The 26037-nt window shown below is 40.6% G+C and overlaps 1 protein-coding gene across 24 annotated transcripts in view; it reads left to right on the top strand.

Moving 5' to 3' along the window:
• ptprfa (protein tyrosine phosphatase receptor type Fa) overlaps positions 1-26037 on the top strand; it is a 330493-nt gene that overhangs the window by 194722 nt on the left and 109734 nt on the right. For 13 of the 24 annotated variants that reach the window (XM_025899236.1, XM_019345881.2, XM_025899237.1 and 10 more), the window contains 5 exons: positions 5763-5774; positions 16722-16991; positions 22305-22886; positions 24724-24860; positions 25957-26037. The exon at positions 25957-26037 is cut by the window's right edge and continues 64 nt beyond it. In XM_025899236.1, coding sequence (XP_025755021.1) covers positions 5763-5774; positions 16722-16991; positions 22305-22886; positions 24724-24860; positions 25957-26037 — 1082 coding nt within the window. Of the gene's footprint in view, positions 1-5762; positions 5775-10838; positions 12413-16721; positions 16992-22304; positions 22887-24723; positions 24861-25956 lie in introns of those variants that run through there. The other 11 variants (XM_025899243.1, XM_025899240.1, XM_025899238.1 and 8 more) reach the window with 2 other exon arrangements.

Raw genomic sequence — 26037 nt, 5'->3', positions numbered from 1 at the left:
CTTTCAGTGTTGCTGTTCTCCTGGGTGGTAAAAGAACATTCTTCCATGGAAAATAGGATTAGAAGGTAGCAGAAAGGTAGCTAGCTAGTTGACACCTAAAGATGACATGCTCTGTTCTGATGGTAGAATAATGCCCGATTTTAAGGCTTAAATTGCAGCGTTCAGCACAAGAAACATGCAAACGACAGACTTCACAGACAGCAGCTTCGATTTTATGCACTTGTTGTCTGACGTCATGACCCAGTTCACACAACTCAATGAAATACCAGCAATGTTAGCGATGCTGACAGCACAGACAGGTCCTTCTCAGTCTGAGAACAAGGACCCTGTTTATACAGTGAGGTCATACGGTGGAGATACTTCTTTATATTCAGTATAAGCAGGAAGAGTTATCACAGGGTGCAATGGCTTTTTAGATCCTCACTGCACAGATCTGCTCCAGAAACACTGAAACTTTACTTGTATAACAACGTCATGCAGGTTAGTTCAGGCCAAAGTGGTTCAAGCAACAAGTCCATAGCAGGACGTAGCAACATGTAATGAGATAAACGGATTCAAATAGTTTTTAAAGGTGAAAAGACGGGTTTTGAGTCTCAAGTTCTCAACATTTCCGGCTGTTCTCAGTTCCTCCACTCAGACTGCTCCAGCAGCTCGGGGCATAACAGCTAAAAGCTGCCTCCCCATGGGTTTGTGTCCTTTACTTTGGAAAAACTAGCCGATTTGTGCTGGAGGACCTGAGGGTCTTTGCTAGTTCATACACTGTCAGCATGTCAGACATATATAGTGGAGCAAGACAATGAAGTGCTTTAAAAACAAGTAAAAAGAAATACAGTCAATAAGGTCACTGACAGATGGCCACTGCAGGGACTGCTGTAATATGTTTTCTCTCCTTCTGGTCCTACTAAGCACTCGGGCTGCAGGATTCGGGATTAGTTGTAGATGATTTATAACAATTTCAGGTAGACTAGATAGAAAGCTATTGCACTAGTCAAGCTTGTTGGGTAGTTAGTGACAAATTATTGCCATTTAAGAGAGAGAAAAAAACAGATTTTCTGTCTGTTATGTTAAGATGTCCTTTATACACCACACTGAGCTTGTTTGGATATTATAAAGCGAACACATCATAGCAGCTGCAGGATGCTGAAGGTCATAGTCCAACAGGAAAACAATAAGGGTGCAGATGTTGCAGGACCATGCACAAAGAGATGGAAATCAGCTCCCAGCCAAAATGTTATTTTTCTATGTGGATATATGGCAGAAATATTTGAGATACTTGTAATCATTTTACCACATGTATTACAGGAGGTGTTATATAAAGAGCAAAAAAAGTTAATGGATGAATTTAACTTGTAAAGGAGGGGTTTGTGTCCTGTGTTCAATCAAAATCAGTAGCAACTGGTTTTCACACGTGGGATTTATGCATGTAAACATTGATACAAACGTCTGCCAAGAAACTATCCTGCGAGTTAGGACGGATGCTTCTTTTTGTTTTGATTATAGCAGATTCTGACTGTATAATCTGAAGGCCACAACAGAAATTGAGGCTCATCAGATCAGGCAACACTTGTCCAGTCGTCTGTTGTTCAGTTCTGGTGAGACTGAGAGTCCTGCAGACTCTGTTTCCTGTTCCTAGCTGACAGGAGTTGCACCTGGTGTCGTCTTCTGCAGTTTCACTTTCTTTGACAGCAAACTTTTCGTGTGTGACAAAAATACTGAGGTAAAACCTTTTTAAAAATGTATTATGAGGTTTAGGTTAAGTATGTGGTGCTTTTTCAGTATTCTTCAATGAAACTGCAGAAGGTTGATCCTGACGCAGCATTAATTAAAATGGTACAGAAACAAAACCAACACAGGAAAACAAAGGAATGCAAAAATGGGCAAAAGACTTGATAAGTCATGTGACTTCTTTCTTTACTTTAATCTTAAACAAAGTTTGAAAGCACACTCATTCATTTCAGTTTGAAATTATTTGAACTTATAGCCAAATTTGCTAGTGCCATTTTGTGTGTGTGTGTGTGTGTGTGTGTGTGTGTGTGTGTGTGTGTGTGTGAACAGATGTACATTTTTTATCTACTTAACACTGCATGTGTATCGTTTTCCAAACAGCAGATCGTAGCAGAGCACTCAGAATAACAAACAAAAAACTTGCCTTTGGGAACTAAAGAAAACTGTCCGTTAACCATCTTGGTAGTGAAGAAAATTCAGGCATAGTTTTGAGGACACTTTGTTTGTCTTCCACATAAATGTACATATTTGATCTCATTTACAAGAAGCATCCTCCACTGAGCCACCAACAAGAACCGCAGCCAACAAAGTGAGAATATAAATCATGTGACTTGTTATTTCTGCTTCTCTTTTCAAGGTTCCTGCCTATGTTGATTTAACCTGTAACCTCTGTAGGTGTGCCAGTATTTGCGTTTCCATTTTCATCTCACACTGTGGCTTCTGAGCAATCACTGCAACATATGTCACAAATATGTTGCCAATGTGTCTGTCTTCCTTCCCTACCAGTATCTCTCTTCATCTTTTTTTAGTTTCTTTCTCTATATTTGTCGCTCTGGTCCACAGTCTCGTTTCCACTCAGGCGTCAGTCATATACTTTGACCGTATATGTTACTTTTCATGTCTGTAAATGCTTATCCTCTTATCTGCACATGAAGACAGCTGCATTTTATTGTTTAACATGCTTTGCTTTGTTTTCACTTCTTCTTCTAATGGACGTGAGAGACTATTTTTGGGAGTGAATGAGTTTGTCAATGTTTAGTTCATATATAAAATATTACCTGGAACACAGAAGAGGTTCTTTGGTCCATTTAGCTTTTAAATATTTTTTAACTTAAACATTGCAGATCAACTGGCTTCAGTGCCCTATAGACACACTTTAACACAACCATACGATTGATGGGGTCTAATAATATTTTAGTGCCAATATAGAGAAAATTAGATAAAAATGCAAAGAGTAATTAATATTTACTCAAGGTTCACTAACTTTTGTTGAGCTTTCAAAGCTGTAAAAATAGGGAAGAAATTAAAAACCTTCATTTAGTATTAAGTTTGCAGTCCCACAGACGTGTGATCCTGTCATTTGTAGGTTATAGATTGACAGTTGAGGTTATTTTTTTTGTTTTTACAATATTTTCTTTCCAGTAAGTGTCCTCCAGTAAACTGTGGCACTAATGGATGGCAAGTCTTACATCAGCAGCATTCTCAAAATTCATTAACTTACCGGAAAAGCCTCGTTATTAGGCTAAATTACCTAAAAATGTGTAAGTCAATGCAGCTTATGTTAGGCTTATAAAACACAGAAAATACAGTTGGTTCTTAAGACAGTGACACAATTAAAGTTGAAATTAAACTGTCATGCAGCAAGTGCAGACTCTCAGCTTTATTTCAAGGGGTTGAAACCAATGAACCACCAAACAACTGGTCATTGTGCAAATTCATATAATCAGGAATAAAATGTTTATGTTTAATAGTTTGTCCAGAATCTTTTGCAGGAAGCGCCTCCCTGAAACCACAGCTCTCTTTATGACCAGACGTTTTCTGCAGCTCTTTCCTTCGGCAGCCTTCAACTTTTTTCTGCAACAGTACGATCCAGCTTGTTCAGCTGACTGACTGATCAGCCACTTTAGCTCTAAAAACTTCTGGGTTTGTTTTTAAAGCATGTTTTGGGTCATTATGTATGTTCCCATCTGCTCTGTCTAGTCAACCCTGCAGAAATATGCTGATTCTGAGCAGAAGGTATGTCGCCCAATTTCAGAATTCACACTTCTGTCATATGTCACATAAACACCAGTGACTCAGTGCCACTGACAGTCAAACATGCCCTGACTGTCTTCAGCATGTTTTTAGTCAGTGATCATGAGTCTATAAGTTAAACTCTTATAATTTTGTTACAGACTGATCTTAAGTTTTCACAGCATGGTGAACTTGGTAAACGTGGGTAATGGTATTCCTACCTCCTGATAGGCACTGTACTTGGGTGGAAGCTCTGAAGGAGTTTTTTCTCTACCATGAAAAGGATCCTGTGATCACTCAGAACTATTATTGAACTTCCAAATGAAAATGCTAGAGTTGAAATTATTTCCAAACTTTGTACCTGTTGAACAGATGAAGGAAATACTAATACTTTAGCATGGAGGAGGGGTCGAGCATGATAATAACAGACAGACAGTGATGCTGATACTGGACTGGTCCCTTGTGATAAAGAGAGAGCCATTGATTTACTGGTTGATCTACTAACCCTAACCCTTACTACCTGGAACTGTGGATAGCAACCAAAAGAATTAGACTGCCGGTCCTTGCAGTAGAAATGAGCTTTCTCCAGACATTCTCTTAGTTTACCCCCATAGAGTGGACCGTGGCCTTTCAGGAGAGGCCCACAGTAAATGCACTGCTTTTAGATATATGACCAGGGGTTTCTGACACACCTGGGGCAGACATAGTGGAAACCTTATTACTCTATCTCACTATTCCCCCAGAAAAGCTTAAGGAGAGCCTAGGGAGAGGGAGGTTTGAGTGTCTCTACTTACTTCATCCTGGCAACCTGTGGTAAATGAATGTATAGATGAATACCCTCAAATCAAAGCTGAGAGTTTGCACTTTAGGCTCATATTTACTATATAACTGTAAAAATATCAATGATTGTGTCAATGTCTAAATATGGATGGACCCAACTGGGTAAAATTCAAAGTTTTTTCCCACGTACAATGACAATAAAGGGCTGGGCTATTCTATTCTATTCTATTCTATTCTATTCTATTCTATTCTATTCTATTCTATTCTATTCTCAAAGCTCCGGTATCTGCTGTTTCTGTGGGTGAGAGTAACAGTCACGGGTTTAGAGGGCTTAGCAGATCTACAACTCTGTTACTACAGTTTTTTTAATCAGTGTTTATCTTTTCATCAGCCAGTGGGTAAAAAAGTGTCCGAGGATATTGTCCTTTGAATTCGGTATTAGCTAATCCAACACGCCTCCATAGAAATGAATCTGCTCTAAGTATGGACTGGGTTCATGGTAGAATAATTTCCAAGGTGAGTGCTGGATTAATCCTGTTAGGGCAGCATGTTTATGTGCTCATTGATTTCAGGGTGCTGTGTGGCTGAGCTCCCCCCACAGTCAATGAGCAGAATAAATGTGAGCGGTAACACAATGTCTGCTTTGTGTGCCTAATGAAGTCTGGTTGTCAGCAAGCCTCGACCTCCTTAATGCTGTCTTAATTCACAGGCTGTGGAGGGCTCAGATGCTGCAGCAGTGTCAAAGACAGGGAAGGGAAAGTGTGTGTGTGTGTGTGTGTGAGTGACTGGGGGGTCGGGGGTAGGGGGGTGGGGTCCTTACTGTGAGACTCCCTGTGTGCCTTATTCTTGTTACGTTAGAGTGTATCTTTCATTGAGTGCATGGTGGGTTTGCGTTGGGTTGTTACATGCCATATGGTGTGTGTGTGTGTGTGTGTGCGCGTGTGTGTGCGTGTGTGTGTGTGTGTGTGTGTGTGTGTGTGTGTGTGTGCGTGTGTGTGTGTGTGTGTGTGTGTGTGTGTGTGTGTGTGTGTGTGCCACTGATGTGTACAGGCTGTTTTTCACTCATTAACGGATAAGCAGATATTTGCCTGTTTTACTCTCTCTGTTTCTCCTTGTCTTCTTCCTCCCACTCCTTATTTTGCCCCTCTTGTTGTTTCTTTTTTTTCTTTCTCACTTTATCTTAAATCCCTCCATCGCCATTGCACCCCGCCATCCAAAAAAACAATCCAAATCTCACCACTCAGATCAACGGGAAGGTTGGTTCTTTCACTCTTTACCCTCTTAAAGCCAAGGCCTGGCAGACTGGAGCCGTGCCGCGCCTGCATCTCGCTTGGCGCCTCAGGCCCGTCCCGGCCTCTCTCAGGACCCCAACCCTACAGTGCAACCACCCTGCCCCTCACCTCCACTGATGTTTAACCCACCCCCACCCTGCTTTTAATATATGAGCGGCATCACATCCTGCTCTATGCACCCTGCTTCATTAAAAAATGTGAAATGAGCATGTCTTACTTTAAATGTCACAAATGCACATAAAGATGTGTAAAAATGAATTTCCCACCAGGAAAGGATTACACTGAGGACGTGGCACTGAACTGGTGTTGTAAGGCGTCTGGGGAGCTGCTGTATTTTCTACAAAGACAACAAACCTGTAAACCACAGCAAATTGATAATAAAGATTTCAAATTTGTCCTGGTGAACTTGCAGGAAAGGGAAGATAATTAGTATCTAATGCCTGATTGGAACGACAGCATGTGTTTAAAGCAACAAGCACTTAGCCGTCTGCGTGTACAAACGCTGTAGAAGAACGGGCTGTTCTAAAGAGCTCACTGAACTTGAGCATGTTACTGTAAATCATCAGTCCAGCAAATCAGTTTGAGAAGTTTCTTCACTTTAGATATGCCATAATCAGCTTTAAGTGGCGTCACTGCAAAGAGGAAGTGTTTAGGAACCAAAGCAAATCAGCCATGCAGTGGCAGAACACGTAAAGTGGGGTCACTGAATCCACATAGTGTGTAAAAGTCATCCGGGCACTGTGAGCTTCATAGCATGGGCTCAACAGCTCCTGTAGGTGTGTTTCCATACACAGGTCTAAAACACATTATTATTATTAGTGTTAGATTTTCGACTGTGGACAAGAAGCTTGTGGATCACACCGGGATGATGAATATGAACTTTAACTTTACATTTAAACAGACCAGCTCCAGTTACAAAAGATTTCCTACGACCAAAAACTTGAAAAAAAAAAGAAAAATGAAGCTTATCTTATCTGAGTAACCTAACAGTCTGTCTTAAATCAGGTTCATGGATATATTATTGCTTAGAGCATCTGTCAGCAAATCAGTTGTTAGCCTGGTTACTCTTTGACTAAGCTTCTTAACAGCCTAACTGTCATGTAAGATTTTTGCACTTTTTATAACCAAAACTGTTTTTCAGGACAGTGACACGATAATGACACATCTATAATATGCCATTCTCACACGCCTCACAACTTTCCTGGTTAAAATGGAGCAGAGTGTTTGCATAACATATCTGATTTCAGAGTTTGTGCTCACTTCACAAAATGTTGCATCAGTCTCATGAGGTCCTCTCCAGCATGCTGATCATGTTTTTGTTGTCGTGGCTAATTCAAAGGCATGGCTCATCCCAGCTCTCATCTGCTGCCTGACCATCATTACGCTGAGCGGCAGGCTCTGAGCTCACACTGCTTTTACCATTCTCTCCTCTCGTCTGCTACAGAACTAGACTCTGCAAGAGAAAAAAAGATAGCCTCAGACATGTTTACAGCTTTTTCCAAGACTCTTACTGCTGGATCATTAATAGCAGAATGTGGAGGAGCTCAGAAATTGAAGTGGAAGTGAACTACTAGAGGAGAGAATTGCAGCTCTAGCCCCAGTGTTTGTGTCTGATATGTGAATTTACAGCCTTGTAGTGCAGCTTGTTGTCTTTATATCTGAGGTCAGTGAATGGTGCCGATCGATACTGCACTTAGTTTCAAATCTCCATAACATTATTTAGCTAATTTGAGCAATTGTGTTATTCTTGATTGTTCAAAAAGGGAATTTAAATTTAATCCTGACAGATTACTTTCCAAGGTGAAGTGACACATTTGAAATTAAAGAAGCAATAAAAGTAAATAGATGAGAAGACTTGAACAATTAAGAGTTGATTCTGAAAAAGTTTTTTTTTGTAGTGAATTCTCATTTAAAAAGAGAAATTCAATCCAGTCAAACCCAATTATCATCACAATTTATTAAATGTGAATTATATCTTTTTTTAAAGCTACTTACGTTTCTCCCGGCAGACTGTGCGGGAACAACGACAGTAAATGTGTAGAATCTGTCGTGATACAACAAGTCCATGAAATCCTTTGGATACGTCAGCAACATCTGGTCGCAGGGGGAAAATGGTGGTGAGGGGTTTTTGGACAGCTGTTATTAGGCTGAAATCAGCTGCAGAGAGAGGGCTGCACCAAAAAACTCTGTGATTGTTTTGGTTGCTAGCAGAGTGCGCCGCAGTGGAAGTCTGAAAAAGCTCCATTTCCAGTTTGAGTTGCAGTTTTCGCAGTTCCAGTCTTACAGACGAGTATTTTTCATACAAGCTACTGCCAAGTAAGGCTTCCTACTAGAGACCAGAGCAACCAGAAGGAGGTTTTTGGTAAAACTTGTGACTAGTTTCACACAAGCCAGTGTCATCAACAGCAACACATTTTTCCCTCACAATTGGCTGTTATCAGACGGTCACCAGCACGACTCTAGGTCTGTGATATTGAGGCCTTAGCAATGTACCTATGACCAGTGTTGGGTTTTTGGTGCCAGAGGTTATCATCCTGCATGTATATGGACAACGCACCGACACAGAGCTGCTAATTAGTGTTAAGTAACAGACTAATAAAATATTTGAATTTTAACCACCAAAATAGAAGCAAAGTCGTGGAAAATTTGCGCCACACAGCAAACCAGATAATTTGTCATCTAATTTTCTTAACAAAAAAATAAAAGAAATAAATAACCAGTTCACTAATACCACAAACACGATACGGAGGAGGTGAGCCCTAGCAGACACTGATGAGCTGCACCTGTCAGTCAAAACGAACATTGTGCAGTAATCAAAGTCTGTTTCTTTACTTTGATCACAAACCATACAGATAAAAAGGCCTCACATAAATCTGTGTAACACTTCATTTGTGTTCTCAGCTGCATTGCTGTTATGTTTCAAACATTTCTTGATTTCTATGTATCCAAATATGGACCATCTCCTCACACTAATGGTGTTTGTTGCTTTCTCATTTTGTCAGAAATGACATCAGTTAGTAATTACAACAGGAATTGATGAATAGTTATTATGCCCTATTGAGTTTTTAAAAATATTTTTACAAATATTTTAATTGTACCAGTATCTTTATTTTCTAGAGAGCTGATAAAACAAACACCCCGTAACAGTTAATGAAAAAGATTTTGGGCTGCAAAGTTGAAAACCAGCCAGAACGACTCGCAGTATGTTGTGTTGTAACCTGCAGTTCAGTAGAAGGAAAGTTTGGCTTATTAATGTGAAATTAAGAAAAAATGATACAGTGAACATTAAACTTAAAGCTGAGCTCCTGTTGGTCCAGTTAAAGATTAAAGAGATGCCAGTTAGTATAAAAGTCCTTTCTGCCATTCATTTCTTCATGAGCATGCATGCTGCTGCTGCCTCTACACCTCTGCTGCTGCATGCACACCCCTCACAGTGCACACAGATGTTTGCTTCCCCATTCATCGTAGCTTCTCCATCTTAGCTTCTTCTACAGCTGTAGCTTTTTCTTTCTTAGGGCTTGGCTTCAGAAGTTTGCCTCAGTTATCCCTCCTCCCTTCTCCTTCCCTTTCCCTTCTTTCTCTCGTCTCTTTTCTCTGGCATGCCAGTAAAACACGAGTCTGTCTGCATTTTAACTCTTGTTGGTCTTAACATGTATCTCTTACTGTTCAAAGTCATCTTGGCTACTAAGTTTGGTTTCAGTTTCACTCTAGTATCAGTACTTACATCCACCATCAGGCCATCATCCAGATTAAATGTTGCAGTAACACCATCATGTTTAACTTCAGAGTTGATAACTGTCATCGTAGTGTGAGCATCCTCCATGTCCATGGGTGACTTTTTAATTGACTAACAGAAGAATATGATGATTTTCACAGTTCTGGCCAGCATGCCCCAGTCTCACAGTTTTGTTAAGTATTGAACGCAAACACGTCAGTTTTAAATGTCTTGAATCAAACATTCATATGACAAATGCAAATGAATTAGTTTGATGAAGTACCTTGCAGGCATTAAATGCACTACATGGTTAGATTTCTTGTAGCCATCACACAGTCCCATCAAGGAGCCTGAGTTTGGTCCCATTATTAATTTTTCTGCATGGTGATCCCAGAGACAGACAAACGATCCTCAGTGACCATGGTATGACCCCCACTAATATGATAAAAGTAACGTGTTGCATTACAAAACTATGGCTATTAATAATTAACCTGTTACCCTGCAGTACTGAGAAGCATCAAACCCATCTTTGCTTTCCAAAGGCCTACCCACTGCAATATCATGGCAGTAAAGCCCGCTGTCCCCCAGCCCTGCAGGTCGAGCAGGGACCTGCTCAGTCACTGACTTTAACAAATCTACTATTAACATTAGCTCGGGCTGCTGGGTTACTGCTGTGAGTTATTACTGATGTTCAGCGATAACAACCTAATTTTGCTTGCAGTTGTTAAAAGTATATCAGTAGAGTTTAGCACACTGTCCTTTTTGTCTGTAACGCTGATTTTAGACAAACCAAGACTGTAGTTTTGGAGCCTGCAGTGTAATCCCCAACCCCCGGGCCATGGACCGGTACCGGTCTGTGAGTCGTTTGGGACCGGGCTGCGAGAGTTGAGGCTCGGATGTGAAATTGATGGTTTTCAGGCTTTTTATTGTTATTTTGTATTGTTTTTATTGTTAACTCAATTTCCCTGGGTCTTTTCCCGTGTGCTACGAATAAATCTTCTAATTTTTGGTACCGGTTTTATTTTGTTTTATTTATCCGCGACACCTTAAAGGCTGGTTCGTGAAAATATTGTCGGACATAAACTGGTCCGTGGCGCAACAAAGACTGGGGAGCACTGGTGTAATGGGCCTTTGGGAGGGAAAATTGGGTTTTAAATGTCTGAGCTTTTTGGCAATTGACAGACACTTAATAATAATAATAATAATAATCAATACTACTACTACTATTAATACTACTATTAATAATATTAATATTACAATTAATATTATAAAATATTATAAAATTACTATAATAATACAGTTTAAAAAAAAGGTCCCTAAAACCATAACATTTTAATTGGTAACTGATAAGTCATTATGTTACCCTGTTACAATAAAAAAGTAATCTGAGTACTCTAAAATACTAACATTTGCTTGTTGCAGCCGATACTGCCTTGCTGACAGGACTAAAGGCAGTTGTGGGATATTTCCCACACTTGTTTTCTAACGTGTAGCATCATGTAGTGTGTTTAAGACACCAGCTCACTGCAGTATTTTCTGAGCTGTGAGATCTGAGCTGAGACCTGCGCAGTCAGACTGCACTGATGTCACATCACATGTCAGGTCAATCCTACAAAAACATCAGGGCTGCAATTCACGTATGAAAAGGTCTAATTAGCACAAACTGAAATCCTCCACGTTGTGCTGCAGGATGATGCTTTTAGAAGCCCCAACAAAGTCGACCAAATATGAAACATAGATTTTAATGTAAGTGTTACATCACTATGTTGGGGATATGTTTTTACCTGACCATTATTTAAGACACAAATGATGAACAAAAAATATCAGTGAGTAAACAAAAACTAAACAAAACATAAAAACAGTTTTGTGGATGTCGCATGAAAAATAAGCTGAATAAATCTTTAAGCATATAGTCCAGCTTATTTTAGCCTTGGCTTCTGATCATAAGCAAAAAAAAAGAGAGATTCTGGATACAAGTCTTGGAAATGAGTTTCAGGCTCACTCTTGGCTTGTGGAGCTCAGAATTATTGAAGAAGCTGATCTTAGAAGTGCTGCTCCTCCACACTGACAGGTCAGATGACGTGGGTCAGGTAGCGTATCTGATAAGGCTACCTGCTAGACTCCTCACTATCGAGTTATTCCAGGCACGTACAGCTAGAAGAAAGCCGGGAGGAATCATACATCCTGCCTGGGCTGGATGTGCCTGAGGAACACCACAGGAGGAGCGAACGAACATGAAGGAAAAATACAAACAGTAGCAAAAAGTTCTGGGAATTGGCACAAACAAAACAAAATAAAAAATATAAATCTGGCCAGTCTCCTGCTCAGAATAATCTCACATACATAAGCTTGCATACCCAGCTTCCAGTGCAGCTTCTGTTTGTATGACTCTCAGTGGAAGTCTCTTTATACTGGTGCCTCTTCCTCTTACAAAGTTTACAAATCTAGTGAGTCGACATGTGAATTCCCCAAACTTGTCATTTCTGTTTTTTGGTCTTCTTTATTACCAACAAAGATCCTTCATGAAGTGGTTTTTGTTTTGTTTTTTTGAAGATTTATTTTTTGGACTTTTTGCTTTTATTCGACGGTTCGGCCGTGAAGAGCAGACAGGAACGAGGGAGAGAGCAGTTCGAACTCACGCCTGGTCGCTGAATTTCAGCCGTGAGGCTAAACCAGTGAGCTAAGTTGCCACCACTTCACAAAAGCTGTGAGTTAGTCTGAGGCAGAAGTTAATGTGTGATTTCAACAAGTTTGAGGTTGATCATAAAATCGGAAAGTGCAAGTGGTAAGAAACAGATTTCCAGGGAGCGATCTAAAAATAGCAGCGACCCTGCAAACCATCTGGAAGTGTTCAAAACATAACCTTGATCGGCCAGAGTTAAATGAGGTAAGGTTTTTGAATATTTATGGACTGATTCTCAAAACCTATTGGGCTGCTATGCTAAAAGATTTATATTGACATTTCTGTCTCGTATATCTCTAAAGAATTTCCCAAATCTGCCATAAATAAAGTGTAACTCATACATCATAAACATGGCAGGAGAGTAAATGCAATATTTGACAGTGAGTTTCTCTGTATCCCAGTCCCATTAGTTGGACAGATGACAGAAGCATGCTAGTGTTTTTGTTTGTTTGTTTGTTTCCTGTTAAACTAGTAATAGAACCAAAAATAATAATGCATTGGTTGAAAGGGCATGATGACTTGTGTAGGACTTTACAAAACTAAGAAACTAAACTAAGAAATAAAAAACTTCATGTCATGTCAGCTGCAGGTATATATGTCAAAATATAAAATAATTGCAGTATTTTGATCGGAGCTTTACTTGCAAATTAAAGCACCGTGTTGTACGATATTAAGGATTTGGGTGGGTTCACTGAGGACTTAACAGTATGTAATGCAGCACCTGCAATCTTCTGAACACCTGTGAAAGGATAAAAAGATAACAACAATATAATAACCTCCCACGATGCCTGCGGTGTTGTTACATGTTCTAATGTTGTACACCACATCACATTCATGTCATGTAAAACTGAAATGTTTGCAACAGTCAGTAATGTCAAACACCCAATATACAGAATAGCAACAGAGTTCAGTACTGGTGAATGCTGGCCAGCTGCAGCTGATATGCCCTGTTGTAGTGCTCTACCCCACTTTGTCTTGGTAAGAGTTGAAACAGGTAATGACAGTGATATGGTGTCTGTCACTGTGATCGCTACTGTGCTACTGGCTGTAGTGTTTTGATTTTACTCACACACACACACACACACACACACACACACACACACACACAGATCACAGTTGGCAATCAAATTTTACAGGTTTCGGCCTCGTATTTCTTTCACTCAGTTATGAGTAAAATTAAAAGTTTATCTGATGTTATCTCAGTCAGTCTTGATTTTAAATCATTTAGCGCGATAAACAAAGTTGGCAGGAAACACTTCCCACATGGCCGCATTAGCAGCACGCCACCTGTGTGAAGTGTGTGTGTGTGTGTGTGTTGGAAGGTCAGTTGGGAAATCAAGGCCTGACTTTTCCTGTGCACTTATTGAAAATTTACTACCTCCATTACAAAATTGTCACATATGCTGTAAAAGCCTGGCAGGAGAGATGCAGCTTCCTTCAGTATTTTAGGGTAAATTCACCCCGAACTCTAAAAAGTCCATTTCTGTAGATTAAACACAAGCGCAAAAAATATGTCATAACATTGAGATTGGTTATAAAATGTCCATCTTTTTAAAGCTGATCTTTGTAATCTAGAGTTACTGGTGCTGAGTTATTGTCAGTGATCAATAGCAGTTCCAACCTAAAAATATTTTTAATCTCATTTGACCTTTTTGTACCTTCAATCAAATCCTCGGCGTGTTTGTCCTCCAAAATAAAATACGTGATTAGCAACAGTAAAAAAGATCTCCCAAGAGATTTGACCTAACTGACCCCGCAGCCCCTGATTCCTCCACCTACTCTTCCTCCTCTTTTTGCTTGCCCTGTCTCCTCTCTTCTTCCTCCTCCACATTAGTTTCCTCCTTGGGAATCCGTCTTAATGCCAGCCATCTGCATTTCTGAGCCTCCAGCTTCACAATGTCAGCAAACAATGCTGTTCTTGTATGAGCAGCACCCAGAATGCTGCATTATCTCTTCTACCACAGTAACATTTAGCCCACGCATGCTCTCCAGCACTCTGGATGCTGTCAGTCATTGATCAGCCAAACACTATGTGCAAACTGAGAAAACTCTGAGTTTTCAACTTCACCGCTTCTCCTGTTACATCAGATTTTTTTACAGTGAGGGGTAGAATGTGTAACCCTGCTCTTCCCCTTCTTTAGGTAAACCACAATGAAACCCCAGAAAAGCCTCTGATCCACACTGTAAGCTTCTCACACCAACACTCTGGCTCAGGGCTTAAATTACACTTTGTGAGTCAGATTTTCGTGACTGTGTACCCGACTAAGTCAAGAGCAAGGACTTCTTTTATGCAACAGAGCTGTCTGCATTTGATTTGATGTGCACACAGGACTGTTGCACTAATTCAGACATTGTGTAATGAGGAAGCAGATCCAAACACTTTGGGGAGATTTCCAGGGATGAGAGCTAACATTGGAGGAGAATCTTTATCCGACGTTCGCTCCAGCACACTTTGTGCCTTAGCATCATGATACGATGGAAACTCTACTGCCTTGCCGTGCATTAGACTCCAGGTGCAATTTAATCCCTGCAGCCCAGCAGGAAACCCCAGATTTTCCAGAGAAATCCAGTTACATGCTTTAGACACAGCTTCTCATTTTACCCAGTTTCTAGGTGAACATGGCACCCTACGGCAGTGATTCCCAATATTTTTTCATCTGACATACCCCCTAGCACACCGGACACAAGGACATCCTTACTTTAACAACACCTCTCAGTTTAAATCTGTATATTTGTTTTAAACTGGATCAGCCATCCATACCTATTGGCGTACATATTAAACCATTTGCCTACTGGTTTTAGCAACTGCACCACTTAACCACAGTCACAGATTTCAACCATTATATTTTGGAGAAATGTTGTGGTTACTGTTAGCAGGGCTGCCAACTCTCTCATGTCTGATACGTCACCCCCGTGTTAACCTTCCTTCTCCCACTCACACAGCAAATAAAGGAAAAGCCTCAAACTGAATTTCTTGAACATTAAACCCAGTAAAGCTGTGTTTGTAGCTTCCACTGCTGGAGATTATGCAATATCTGCTACTCAGTATAATCAATAGATGGATCTCCAAAGCACACATTTATGCATATGACACAGCAGTGTAATAATTCAGTCAGATATTTCTGGCAAATGAAAACCTCTCCAAGTGAGGCAGAGGAGCCATCACACGCAGTCCCAGCTTTAGGTTCACAAACCTTCATCAGTGTTGTTTTCTAGTGATGTGGATATCACTGATTTCCTTTCCGATCTGATACCAAGTAAAATTCAGGGTGGTATCGACGATACCGATACTTTATTGTATTTGAAATTATAGCTTCATAATGATTACAGGACATTACAGGTTCTTATTGCTTAATAATGCAGAATTATCATATAGACATAAAAAACCTGAAGTTGTGCTATTTGAACACGTTGCCTGCAGCACTAAAGGACTCTGCCAGCACCTGTCCCTGTCCTCTCCTCCTCTTCAGTTCGCCTCAACATAAGCTCGTCATATTCTGTGATAGGATTTGCTCTCAGGTGTTTGACGAGGTCAGTGGTGTTCCCACAACACCTCACTGTCTGTCCACACATGACTCTGTTTACGCTCAGCCATTGTTGCACACGCCAAACGGCTGCGACACATTTATACAGCCGTATCTCGCATATGACTGTGAAAGGCGGAAGAGGAAGTAGTTCCTTCCAGTTTAGACGATCCGAATGATATAGTTTCTTTCCACTGTGTTCCTGTTAATGATAAACTACAAATTGACCCCAAATGACTAAAATATGGATATTTTGATATGAGAATCGATCCTAGAACATAAATAACTGCGATCAGAGGAATCAAAATGTCAATATCGATCTGCACACCACTTTTGTTTCCGTTGGTATTTACCATGAATAGCTCACTTCTAATCATTGGTTTTTAAATGAAGTGGCCTTTATTGGCACAAAAGGTTAAATACAAAAGTTTTGCCAAAATGATTCATCTAACATTATTATAGTATTTATGGATTTTGCACATTATTGTCAGTATGTGACATTGCATATTAGTGACACCGGCAATAAGACCTTACAATATGTTGTTTTATTTAAAAACATTTGCTAGTTATTTCCTTTATGTGCCCATTATGTTCAGTAAGCAATTTCTTAATTTAATAAATTATCTCAGCCATACTTTTAATAGTGTCCAGTGTTTTATTCAGAATTGTAGCTAGCCATTTTAATAATGTATTAATTATTATAAAACAACATGTTGATAAAATGACTGATAGTCTCATGCGCCGCTGGTTGTTTATGCCCCAGGAGGGAAATTCCTGATCAGAAATTGGCTTTAAGATGACTCAACGTTGTAATAGCCTAAAACAGACACAAACTGTAAAACTCCACCAGGCTCATTAACCCTGACCAGTTTACACTCTGTGGTGCACAGTAAAAGCCAACCCAGTCAAACACTGAATCAGTCCAGTGGTCTCTCCACCCCACCCGTCTCCTTTGTCTCCTCTCACTCTGCTCCTCTGTACTCCCGCAGTTCGCCGTGTGCCGCCCCGTTTCTCCATCCCCCCCACCAATCATGAGGTGATGCCCGGAGGCAGCGTCAACCTGACCTGCGTTGCAGTCGGCGCTCCCATGCCTTACGTCAAGTGGATAAGTGGTGAAGTGGAGCTGACCCGGGAGGATGAGATGCCCATTGGCCGCAATGTACTGGAGCTCACCAACATCCGCCAGTCTGCCAATTACACCTGTGTGGCCATATCCTCCCTGGGCATGATCGAGACTACAGCTCAGATCACAGTCAAAGGTAAGAAACACTCACCTTTGTGGGGGTGGGATGGGGTCTGATATGATCAGTGGAGACTTTTCAAGTCAAAAAAATTGGTCAGATTGTGTAACTCTCAGATTTAGTACTGAAGTTTTCTTAAGTCAAAATGCAGTTCTGCCAGTCGTAAGCTGCACTGGCTTCATGAAGCTCCTGGTCATCATCCAACAGCCTCTTAGATGTTTTCACAGCGAATACTTTAGGCCCCATTTAACTTGCTGATGTGATCACACATGAAGGAGGTGCGCAAATGTCATCAGTCATCGTTAAACATGGAATACATGTACAAGATTTCAGATCTTGTTGATCTTGTTTTTGTGTTCATTTTGGCAAAGCTTTTTGTATCTCACATGATGTCTTTTAGTGTCTCTGCTGTGGCACACAACGTTCTGACGACTCATTCCTAACTTGTCGCATATGGAGCCTTTAAAGGACCAAAAACGTCAGTGGTTAAGCATAGTTTCTCTGCCTGCAGGGCTGGTGCTGAGCGTCTTTTAAACCAAACACTGATCTTTTTCTTAACCAGCAAGATCAAGCAAACAAAGGGGAGTAGAAAATATGATGCATGTTCCCCTGGCTAACAGCCAACTCCAAATGGAGATGTTGTCACTATTTAAGAGAGAATTGTTGTCTTCGTAGCATATCGCTGTGCCCTGGTAATGCGTATCTGTGCAGCAGCGTATGGAAGAACAAACAGATCAGATCAATGAATTTGGCTTTGGACTATACTGAACCTTTGATAGGGATGGCTTTGCCCAGCCCCACTGAGACAGCGACAGTGAGGTCAAATAAAGTGTGCATAAAGCTTTCTTACTTGCACTCTCTGACAGAACGCCCATTAATATCAATATTTGAACATGTTTGGACAGCTTGGAAAGACGCTGCAGTGCAAAACCTGCATGTCATTTAGTGTTCATTAACAAAGCAAATCCCCAATCCTGTGTGTAATAGCCTCAGCAAAAAGCAGAATATATTAACATAACATAAAGTCAAGTGCCATTTTTCAATTACAGTGTCCATATAGTCAAGGTGGTAATGTAATAAAAAAATAAAGATACATTTATGCTGTATTAAAAAGTTTGAGCAACAAAATGCTTCTTAAATCAGGATTTGTGTTACTTTAGATTTTGGATGTATTGATGATGTCTGACTGAAAGGAGCAAACATAGATGAACAGCACTGTGCTGAAAACCCTCAGAGCAGCAGTGTGAGTGGACTAACACATAGAAAGCTTTCATTTTCATTAAAAGGACGATCAGCTGAAGAAAAAGCAACAGTAGCAGAAAGTGTGTTCCTAGTAACATGTATCTTTGTTATATTGAGAAAATATGACCTCGGTTGTAGCTCTGCAGCTGTAATCTTTAGTTATCGCACTTTTTTGGTAGAACCAGTTTTAGTTTAGATATTTTCTACAGTTTATAATAAACTTTATAATAGTAGATGTTGTCATATTTAGTTACAGTAGGCTCATTGTTCTCTACACTGCTCAAGTATAAATTTCACATTAAATGTCTTGCATAAGATAACTGAGCTCCAGTCATGAAGTTTGTGAAATGTTTGTAATCCAATCAGAAGTGACAAAACTTTTGAGGGTCACGGATATCGCTACCTTGGCCGTCAGTAGACAATGTGTACTTAGAAAGTCTATGTTAGGATGAAAGTCATAGCTTTATCATCCAGGAAACTGTGGTTTGCTTTTGGACCTTTGTGTTTTGTATTTGCTTTTCCTTTTCTTCCACTAACTGATTCATTGTGGGTTTTTATCCCTCAGCAATAAAACACTGTTATTATCGTCACCACCCTGAGTGGGCAGCTGTGAGCAGGCAGCGTGGATACCCAAGTGTGTGAACTTTCAACTTGATACTATAGGTGTATCTTAGAAATACTGGACAAGTTTGAATCTGTGACCTTGAAGTTTTATGAAAAACTAGGTGTTTGAAATTGATACCAAAAATCTACTAAAAATCCACATGAGTTCAAATTCTTTAACCTTGATCTCAAGGTCAGAAGTCAGAGGTCAACTTTTCTGAAAATCTAGTTAATGCAAAAACTAAAATCTGAGATGAATTTTTGAATCTTGGTGACTTCAACCTCAAGGTCAGAAGTCAGCTTTCTGAAAATCATCTGAATGCGATAACTCAAGAACGAAGCAGCAATAATACAGTAATACCAGAGGTGTATCTACGAGGAGGCTGAGGGGTATCATTTGTGTCCATCAGTATTTTTTTTACTTTCATTTTGGTTAGTTTTAGGCAAAATGAAACTACTGTGTTGGGCACACAGTGCAGTTCTCTGCTGCTGTATCTGCTTCATGGTCTGTGTTTTGCGTTCAGAGATGGTTTTCTGCATACGGTATAACAAGTGGTTATTTGAGTTGCTGTTGCCTTTCTGTCAGCTTGAAGCAGTCTGTCCACTCTCCTCTGATCTCTGGCATCAACAAAGCATTGTTGCCCAGAGATCAGAGTGCTGCTCACTGGATACCTTCTCTTGTTCGGACCGTGTTCTTGGTCTAGAGGTGGCTGTGTGGGAAAATCCTTGAAGATCAGCAATTTCTGAAAAATGCAAACCAGCCCATCTGACACAAGCAACGCTCAAAGTCATTTAAAGCACTTTTCTTCCCCTTTCTGATGCTCTGTTTGAACTTCACTAGCTCATCCCTACCAGGTGTACATGTCTGAATGAGTTCTAAATGTATTTGGAAGCTTCTGGTTGATCATTTTGGATGTGGCCATGCCAGATATAACTAGTAAAGGAGAGATCTGACTGACACACACACACACACACACACACACACACACACACACACACACACACATTTTTTTCAATAAATAAATAAATAAATAAATATCTTAGACTAACAGTTGGGACATAAACTCATCTGCAGAGTGTTTGCTGAGATGATAAATCAGGTATACAGTGGAATCATTTTCTCATAGAGACGTACAGTTTGGCTTGTTTTGGCAGAGGAGATGCACCCTGCTAATAAAATAAAACAGGTTTCAGTCCCTGTTGCTTTAGCTTCACTTTTCAGATCCCAGTCCTATTTTATATACAGTTTGATGAACAAGAATATGAAGCAGCAGCTGGTTGTGTGTGGGAGAAGTTTGATTTCAGGGCTATGTGCCAAAGAGCTCTTTAATATGCACAACAGTTAGATAATAATAATTTTAGCATTTAAACTAAATCATTACTCTTTCCTGATCCTACCTTTTTTAAAAAAAAAAAATGGGTTCCCTTTCCAATTCTAGCCAAATAGAAACTAATAAATAGAAACTAATATAAAACCAATGCTTCCACATGTTATATAAACCTCAGTGCCCTGGTTGAAAGTCCAATTTAAGACTCTAGTGTCTTTACATAAATACTAAAGTCACAGTCATAACTCTGTTGCTCTGATAGGACTTTTCTTTAAAAAATAATAAACTGGCTTTCATTGGTTTTTGTTTTGATCAGTTGTGTCAGTAAAATTTGCCACTTCCTCCGTAGCTGTGTTCTTGTAACAGTGGCTCAAGGGGCCCAAAGCCCGTCTCTCCTAGTTTGGTTTTCCTTTTGATACCAGGTGAAAGCTGTGAATTTGCAGTGTTGGTGAAAATATACAAACAGTAGCATGAGAAAAGTGCACAGGAGGGTTTTTTGTACACATCACAGTAGAAACAACTTTCTGCATTAAAACAGTATTTGTTTTAAAAATAATAAATGAGAGCAGCAGCCTTTCTGTCCACATGACACACTGAAGTCATACAGTGGAAACAGACGTTAGGAAAATGTCTCCAGATAGCAGTCAGAGGTGACAGACAGATCTCATCAGCAGATCTCAGTTTTAAAAAGCTGTGCTTTTACTTTTATTTGATTTTCATAAACTAAAGCTCTTAGAGCTTATTTTTCAGAGGGAACTATAGCAGATATTGTGGCAACAGATTGATGGGAACTACATGAGGAGCAACGGCTTCATTCTATCCCAGCCTGCTGGGGTTCACACGTTTGTAAAGAAGAAGAAGAGCTTGGCTGCATTGCATGAAAATGAGGCAGATGTCAGGACTGGAGCAGCAGAGCTAAAAGCCTGTGGTTGCACTGGTTTCATCCCAAAAGGCAACCCGTGAGCTTTTCTGCACACCCCGCTGCTCTGCTGTGGACCAGCTCACAGATTAGCTCAAAGTCCCAACTGCCACCATGTGTTTCTAATCCAAGCTGTTTTTATTTCTCTTTCTCAAACTTCATATTCAGTATAACATTTCATTTGATACAGAATGAGCTGACTGAGTGACTGACCACAACAAAGCAAGCAATTAATAATTAATTAATAAAGTCTTTGATACGATAGCTTCATTATTTCTTGGCTCTGATCTTTTACCATTTTCTATTTGACCATTGTTAGATGGTTGAGTAGATTTATTGAACTGAATTGGCTGTCACTACTTTGGAAGATGCTTTGCTTGGTGCAAATCTGTGACAGAATGAAGATAATAACTTAAGTATTTTAGGACTAGGAAATATTGTAATTCAAGTGGTTTTAGAAGCATAAACTCTGGCCTGTGTCTGCAGGTATAGTATATTTTATAAAGTGTGGAAAAGTACAAAGTTTTAGGAGAAGAGCAAAAATTCCACAAGGAAAGTGTGGTTCAAATCCTGAGTGAAGCCTCACTTTAGCATCGACTCATCTGCAGGGAGGTGCTTAAAACGAAAAAAGCTGCAGGAGAAAAAGCAGAACTGAGGAGCAGCTAAAGTTCCAGCTACTGTGTCTACATATGTGGATGAACTGACTGCTGCTGTAAAAAAAATGACCCACTGCAGTTGCCACATCTCACCTGACCGGACACAAGCACTATGTATGAATACAGCTAATAAACATGCCCGTCCACATGTTTTAACAGTCATGATGGTTTTACACACAAATATAAATTTAGTCTACAAAGCAGTGATAGGTGTGCAGGATTTCTTTCCTCTCTTCTATGTGAAAATGCAACTTATCTTATATCTTATTAAAATTCAGGCTCTGCTGTGTGGCTGCATTAAGTAGATGCACTTCTGATGATCTCCAGCTCAGGTTTGGATGACTATAGACGGATTTACATAGGAGGACATGCACCCATCTGCTTGGCAACATAATGCTGGCCCGGTGCAGATCAGGAAAGGACGGAAACAAGCTGAATAATAATGAAGTGTTAGATTGGCAATGTTGAACAGCTCTGTGTACCCAGCATCGGCGGGTGACTTTCCTGACGGAGAGGAAGAATAATGTAGACGGAGAATGTAGAGAAAGTTTTTCTGACTCTGTCTGTCTCTGCTTTCCAACAGCTCTTCCCAAGATGCCCACTTCCCTCACTGTGACAGAAACCACAGCCACCAGTGTCACCCTGACGTGGGACTCCGGCAACCCAGAACCTGTGTCCTACTATGTTATTCAGTATCGTGCCAAATTGTCTGAGAACGGTTTCCAGGAAGTAGATGGTGTCGCCACAACCCGCTACAGCATTGGTGGCCTCAGCCCCTTCTCTGAATACGAGTTTCGTGTCATGGCTGTGAACAACGTTGGCCGGGGTCCTCCTAGCAGCATCGTGGACACCCGTACAAGTGAGCAAGCACCCTCATCACCACCTCTTCATGTCCAGGCACGCATGCTGAGCTCCAGCACCATGCTGGTCCAGTGGGAACCTCCCGAAGAGCCCAATGGCCAAATCCGGGGCTATCGGGTCTACTACAGCTCAGATCATGATGCCCCGCTCAGCGCCTGGCAGAAGCACAACACAGATGACAGCCATTTCACCACCATCTCGGGCCTGACGACAGATATCACCTACAGCCTGAGGGTGCTGGGCTTCACCTCAGTGGGAGATGGGCCTCCCTCTGACACGCTACAGATCAAAACCAGGCAGGGAGGTGAGAACATGCTCGCTACATCACTGCAAAGCAATGTATTATAAGCAGCGTGCCACTGGCTCAGATTATTGGTGAGGTGAAAGAGTTATTCAGATCATTTACTGTGTGCACGTGTTAGCAAACGGTGCCTGTTGTTGCAGGCATAAGCATTTCAAGTTACAGCTCGAGCATTTCCGTCCTTTTAAACACTTCTTTACATGAATAATCACCACTTGGTCATAAACAACATTGGTGTTCCATAATATGCTGTTTGGTAAAATTATATTTCAGGTCTTGTTCAAGTTTTGACGGCTGTGCCAGTTCATGAAGCATCTCGTGATTGAGATGCATATAGAAAAAAAATCAAACCCATTTTCACTCATGAACTTCAGCAAGCTTTTCTTTTAATTTTTGAAAATCAGGTTGGGATATTCTCCAAAGTTTTCCTTCCTCACATGTAGCACACAGCAGGAAATGCTCCGCTTCAGATCCATTTGTGGTACTTGGAATATTTTACCCTGGACAGAGGGAGCCAGAGGCAGTGCACTTGCCACCCACTCGCTCATTAGCAGTGAATGGACTGAGCTACTGTATTAGCTGTGCCGTTTCCACGTCGGCACAGTCCAGTGTCACAGTGACTTTGTAGTAGAGAGCTAGAAGATTAAAGACCAGCTAAGTTAGGCTGCACGTGTCTGTGCAGAGAGTCCTGGTTTATACTGCTGTCAGCTTTGGTTTTTAATCTTTGGTGGGAGGTAGCTGTTTCTTCCAAGTTAAGAAGTTTTATTCTGAAAACAGTTGGATTGAAATGCTGGTGTCATTTTGGACTCCAGCATCACAGTGTGATACTAATTATGAATGAATGAGATATACAGTTGTGCACTCTTTTTCTTATAACTAGTAAAAATAGAGAAAGTCTGGCTTTGAGGTAATCTTGGATCTACTGGATCTCTTGTGATTTTCAGGATTAAAAAAAATAACAAAATCACATTTGCATTATATTTATTTTAGAGTAAAGAGTTGCCATCATCAGGCCTCAAACCTTTACAAGCCCACACTAACAGCAGGCTAAAACCAGCCCAGCCCTACACAGGAGCTTGTGGTAAATATGGGTATAAACCTCACTGCTACCAGCAGAACTGCGTGGAATTCATTAATGTGGCTCACATCATTTTCTTTGCTGAGGCTACACGTGGCTAATGTTCAAGGACAGGCTGGTGTTTCAGTCAGAGACGGCATCTTTTACAGTGAGCTATGCTTGACAGGACGAAACCACTCAAAGTTGTTGAACAGAGTTCAGGACTCTCACAGGTTGATACAAAATATTTCAACCTAAATACTTTTTTCACTGCAGTTTGTATAAAATCTTTATAAATCGCTGTATTTGTTATGTGGCTTTATATTAACCACTAAAAGATACTTTTTTGACTTTTTTTTAACTTCTTTGACTCTGTTACAGGGCTCAGAAAATGCTTATTAAACCTCTATGCATACATATAGCTCTAACTTCTGAGAATTTACTGGGGCATGTCAGGTGTTGGTTTTCAGAGTTTTATAGACTTTGTTGGCATAATTTCACCCGGAAATGTACCGAGGAGTTTTTGTACATGTATAAAAGTATTGCAGAAATTTCTGTGCCTGTCTGGAAATAATTTCATGTAAAATCTGAGTTGTCTGAACATCTATTCACACATGATGTGAACAGATGTTCCAACAGGATGTTACCTACCCATCTGTTCAAAACAACAAATGTGGATTTTCCTAGCAGGGGGCAAGTCCTCGCCCAGCCGTTCACTTCACTCCTCTACTTTCTTACACTTTGTGTTTCCATCTTCACACATCTCTTTGTTTCCTCCTGCAGTTCCAGCTCAGCCGTCTGACTTTGACGGTGAGGCTGAGCTAGACTCACGCATCATGCTGTCATGGCTTTGGCCTGTCCAGGAACCCATCATTAGCTTTGAACTGGTGTACTGGGAAGCCAACAATCCCACAGACAAGGTAAATACCGCCTTAAAAATCTTTTCTTTCCACTGAGATGTTGCTTGTAAAATCTTTATTGGCTATGAGTTATGCTGTGCTTCAGGCTGTGTTATTTGCATTAATGTCTTTTTAGTAAGTTCAAAGTGTCTGCACTTTATTCAGGTTTGATAAATGTCATCACATCACGAACACTTCTTGCTGTGATTTATCCACGAGGAGGTCTTGGTGATTTTATGCCACAGTCTCCATATTTTTTGAAGCTACTGGAGTTGGAGGTGTTTTGCTGTAATTTGGATGTATTGCAAAAACAGAAAAAGAGAAACATGAAGTGATTTGGATGAGCTGATGGCTTTTGTGCATCAAGAACTACACTGAAAAAAAAAATCATTGCAGTTTCTGATTTTCTGACTGCGCGTGTGGTGTGATGCACCTCCTTCACTACAAAAACAAGAAAAAAGAAAAAAAAGTCACTCCAATGATTTCCCTAATATGATGTCATTGACAAGTTTTTCAGTAGTTGTGGGTGTTTCCCACAGACACAGGCTTCAATCACACAGGTCCATATTACGAGCCCTAAACAACACCAGCGTTTATCTCGGGAAGAAAAATATGCCAACCACCAAACTCCAAGAACAGCTGCCTGTTGCCTAAAATCTCTGCATTAAGTAACTGAGAAATCTGTAAGTCACAGGAGAAACCAGTCTCTCATATGGCAGGAATACAAAGTTACAATAATTTGATTACATATTGCAAAGAATCATAAACCTTATTGTTCGTGCAATATTGTTTTTCAAAAGTGTGTGTGTGAAGACACTGCCACAGAGAGAGGAGATGCTGAGACAAACTGAAGCGTGCTCAGGGCTGAAACATTAGTGCAAGAGCAGAGCAGTGGGGGAGTGTGGAGAGGTGACAGCTTTGCTTGGCCACTGTACAAGGCAAGCATGCTGAAAAGAGCTGCACTTCTCTTTACTGCACCAGCTCGTGAATGTTTCAAGGAGCTTGGCAGGTAGGCTGTTCAGCCTCCGCGAGAAGTTCCAGGCTGTGTCTTCAGACTCCACTATGTTGAGACCAATCAGGCCCTGGCTTCATTCTTGCCCTCATGATCTCTTCACAGCACCGCGTCACTTTCGATGCAGCAGGCTCGTATGCAGTCGATGGTCTAAAGCCAGACACGCTGTACATCTTCTCCCTGGCA

Source organism: Oreochromis niloticus, linkage group LG15 (genome assembly GCF_001858045.2).
Source record: "Oreochromis niloticus isolate F11D_XX linkage group LG15, O_niloticus_UMD_NMBU, whole genome shotgun sequence".
NCBI lineage: Eukaryota > Metazoa > Chordata > Actinopteri > Cichliformes > Cichlidae > Oreochromis > Oreochromis niloticus.
The sequence above is the reverse complement of the archived record's forward strand: the minus strand, read 5'-3'. Positions and strand labels throughout refer to the sequence as shown.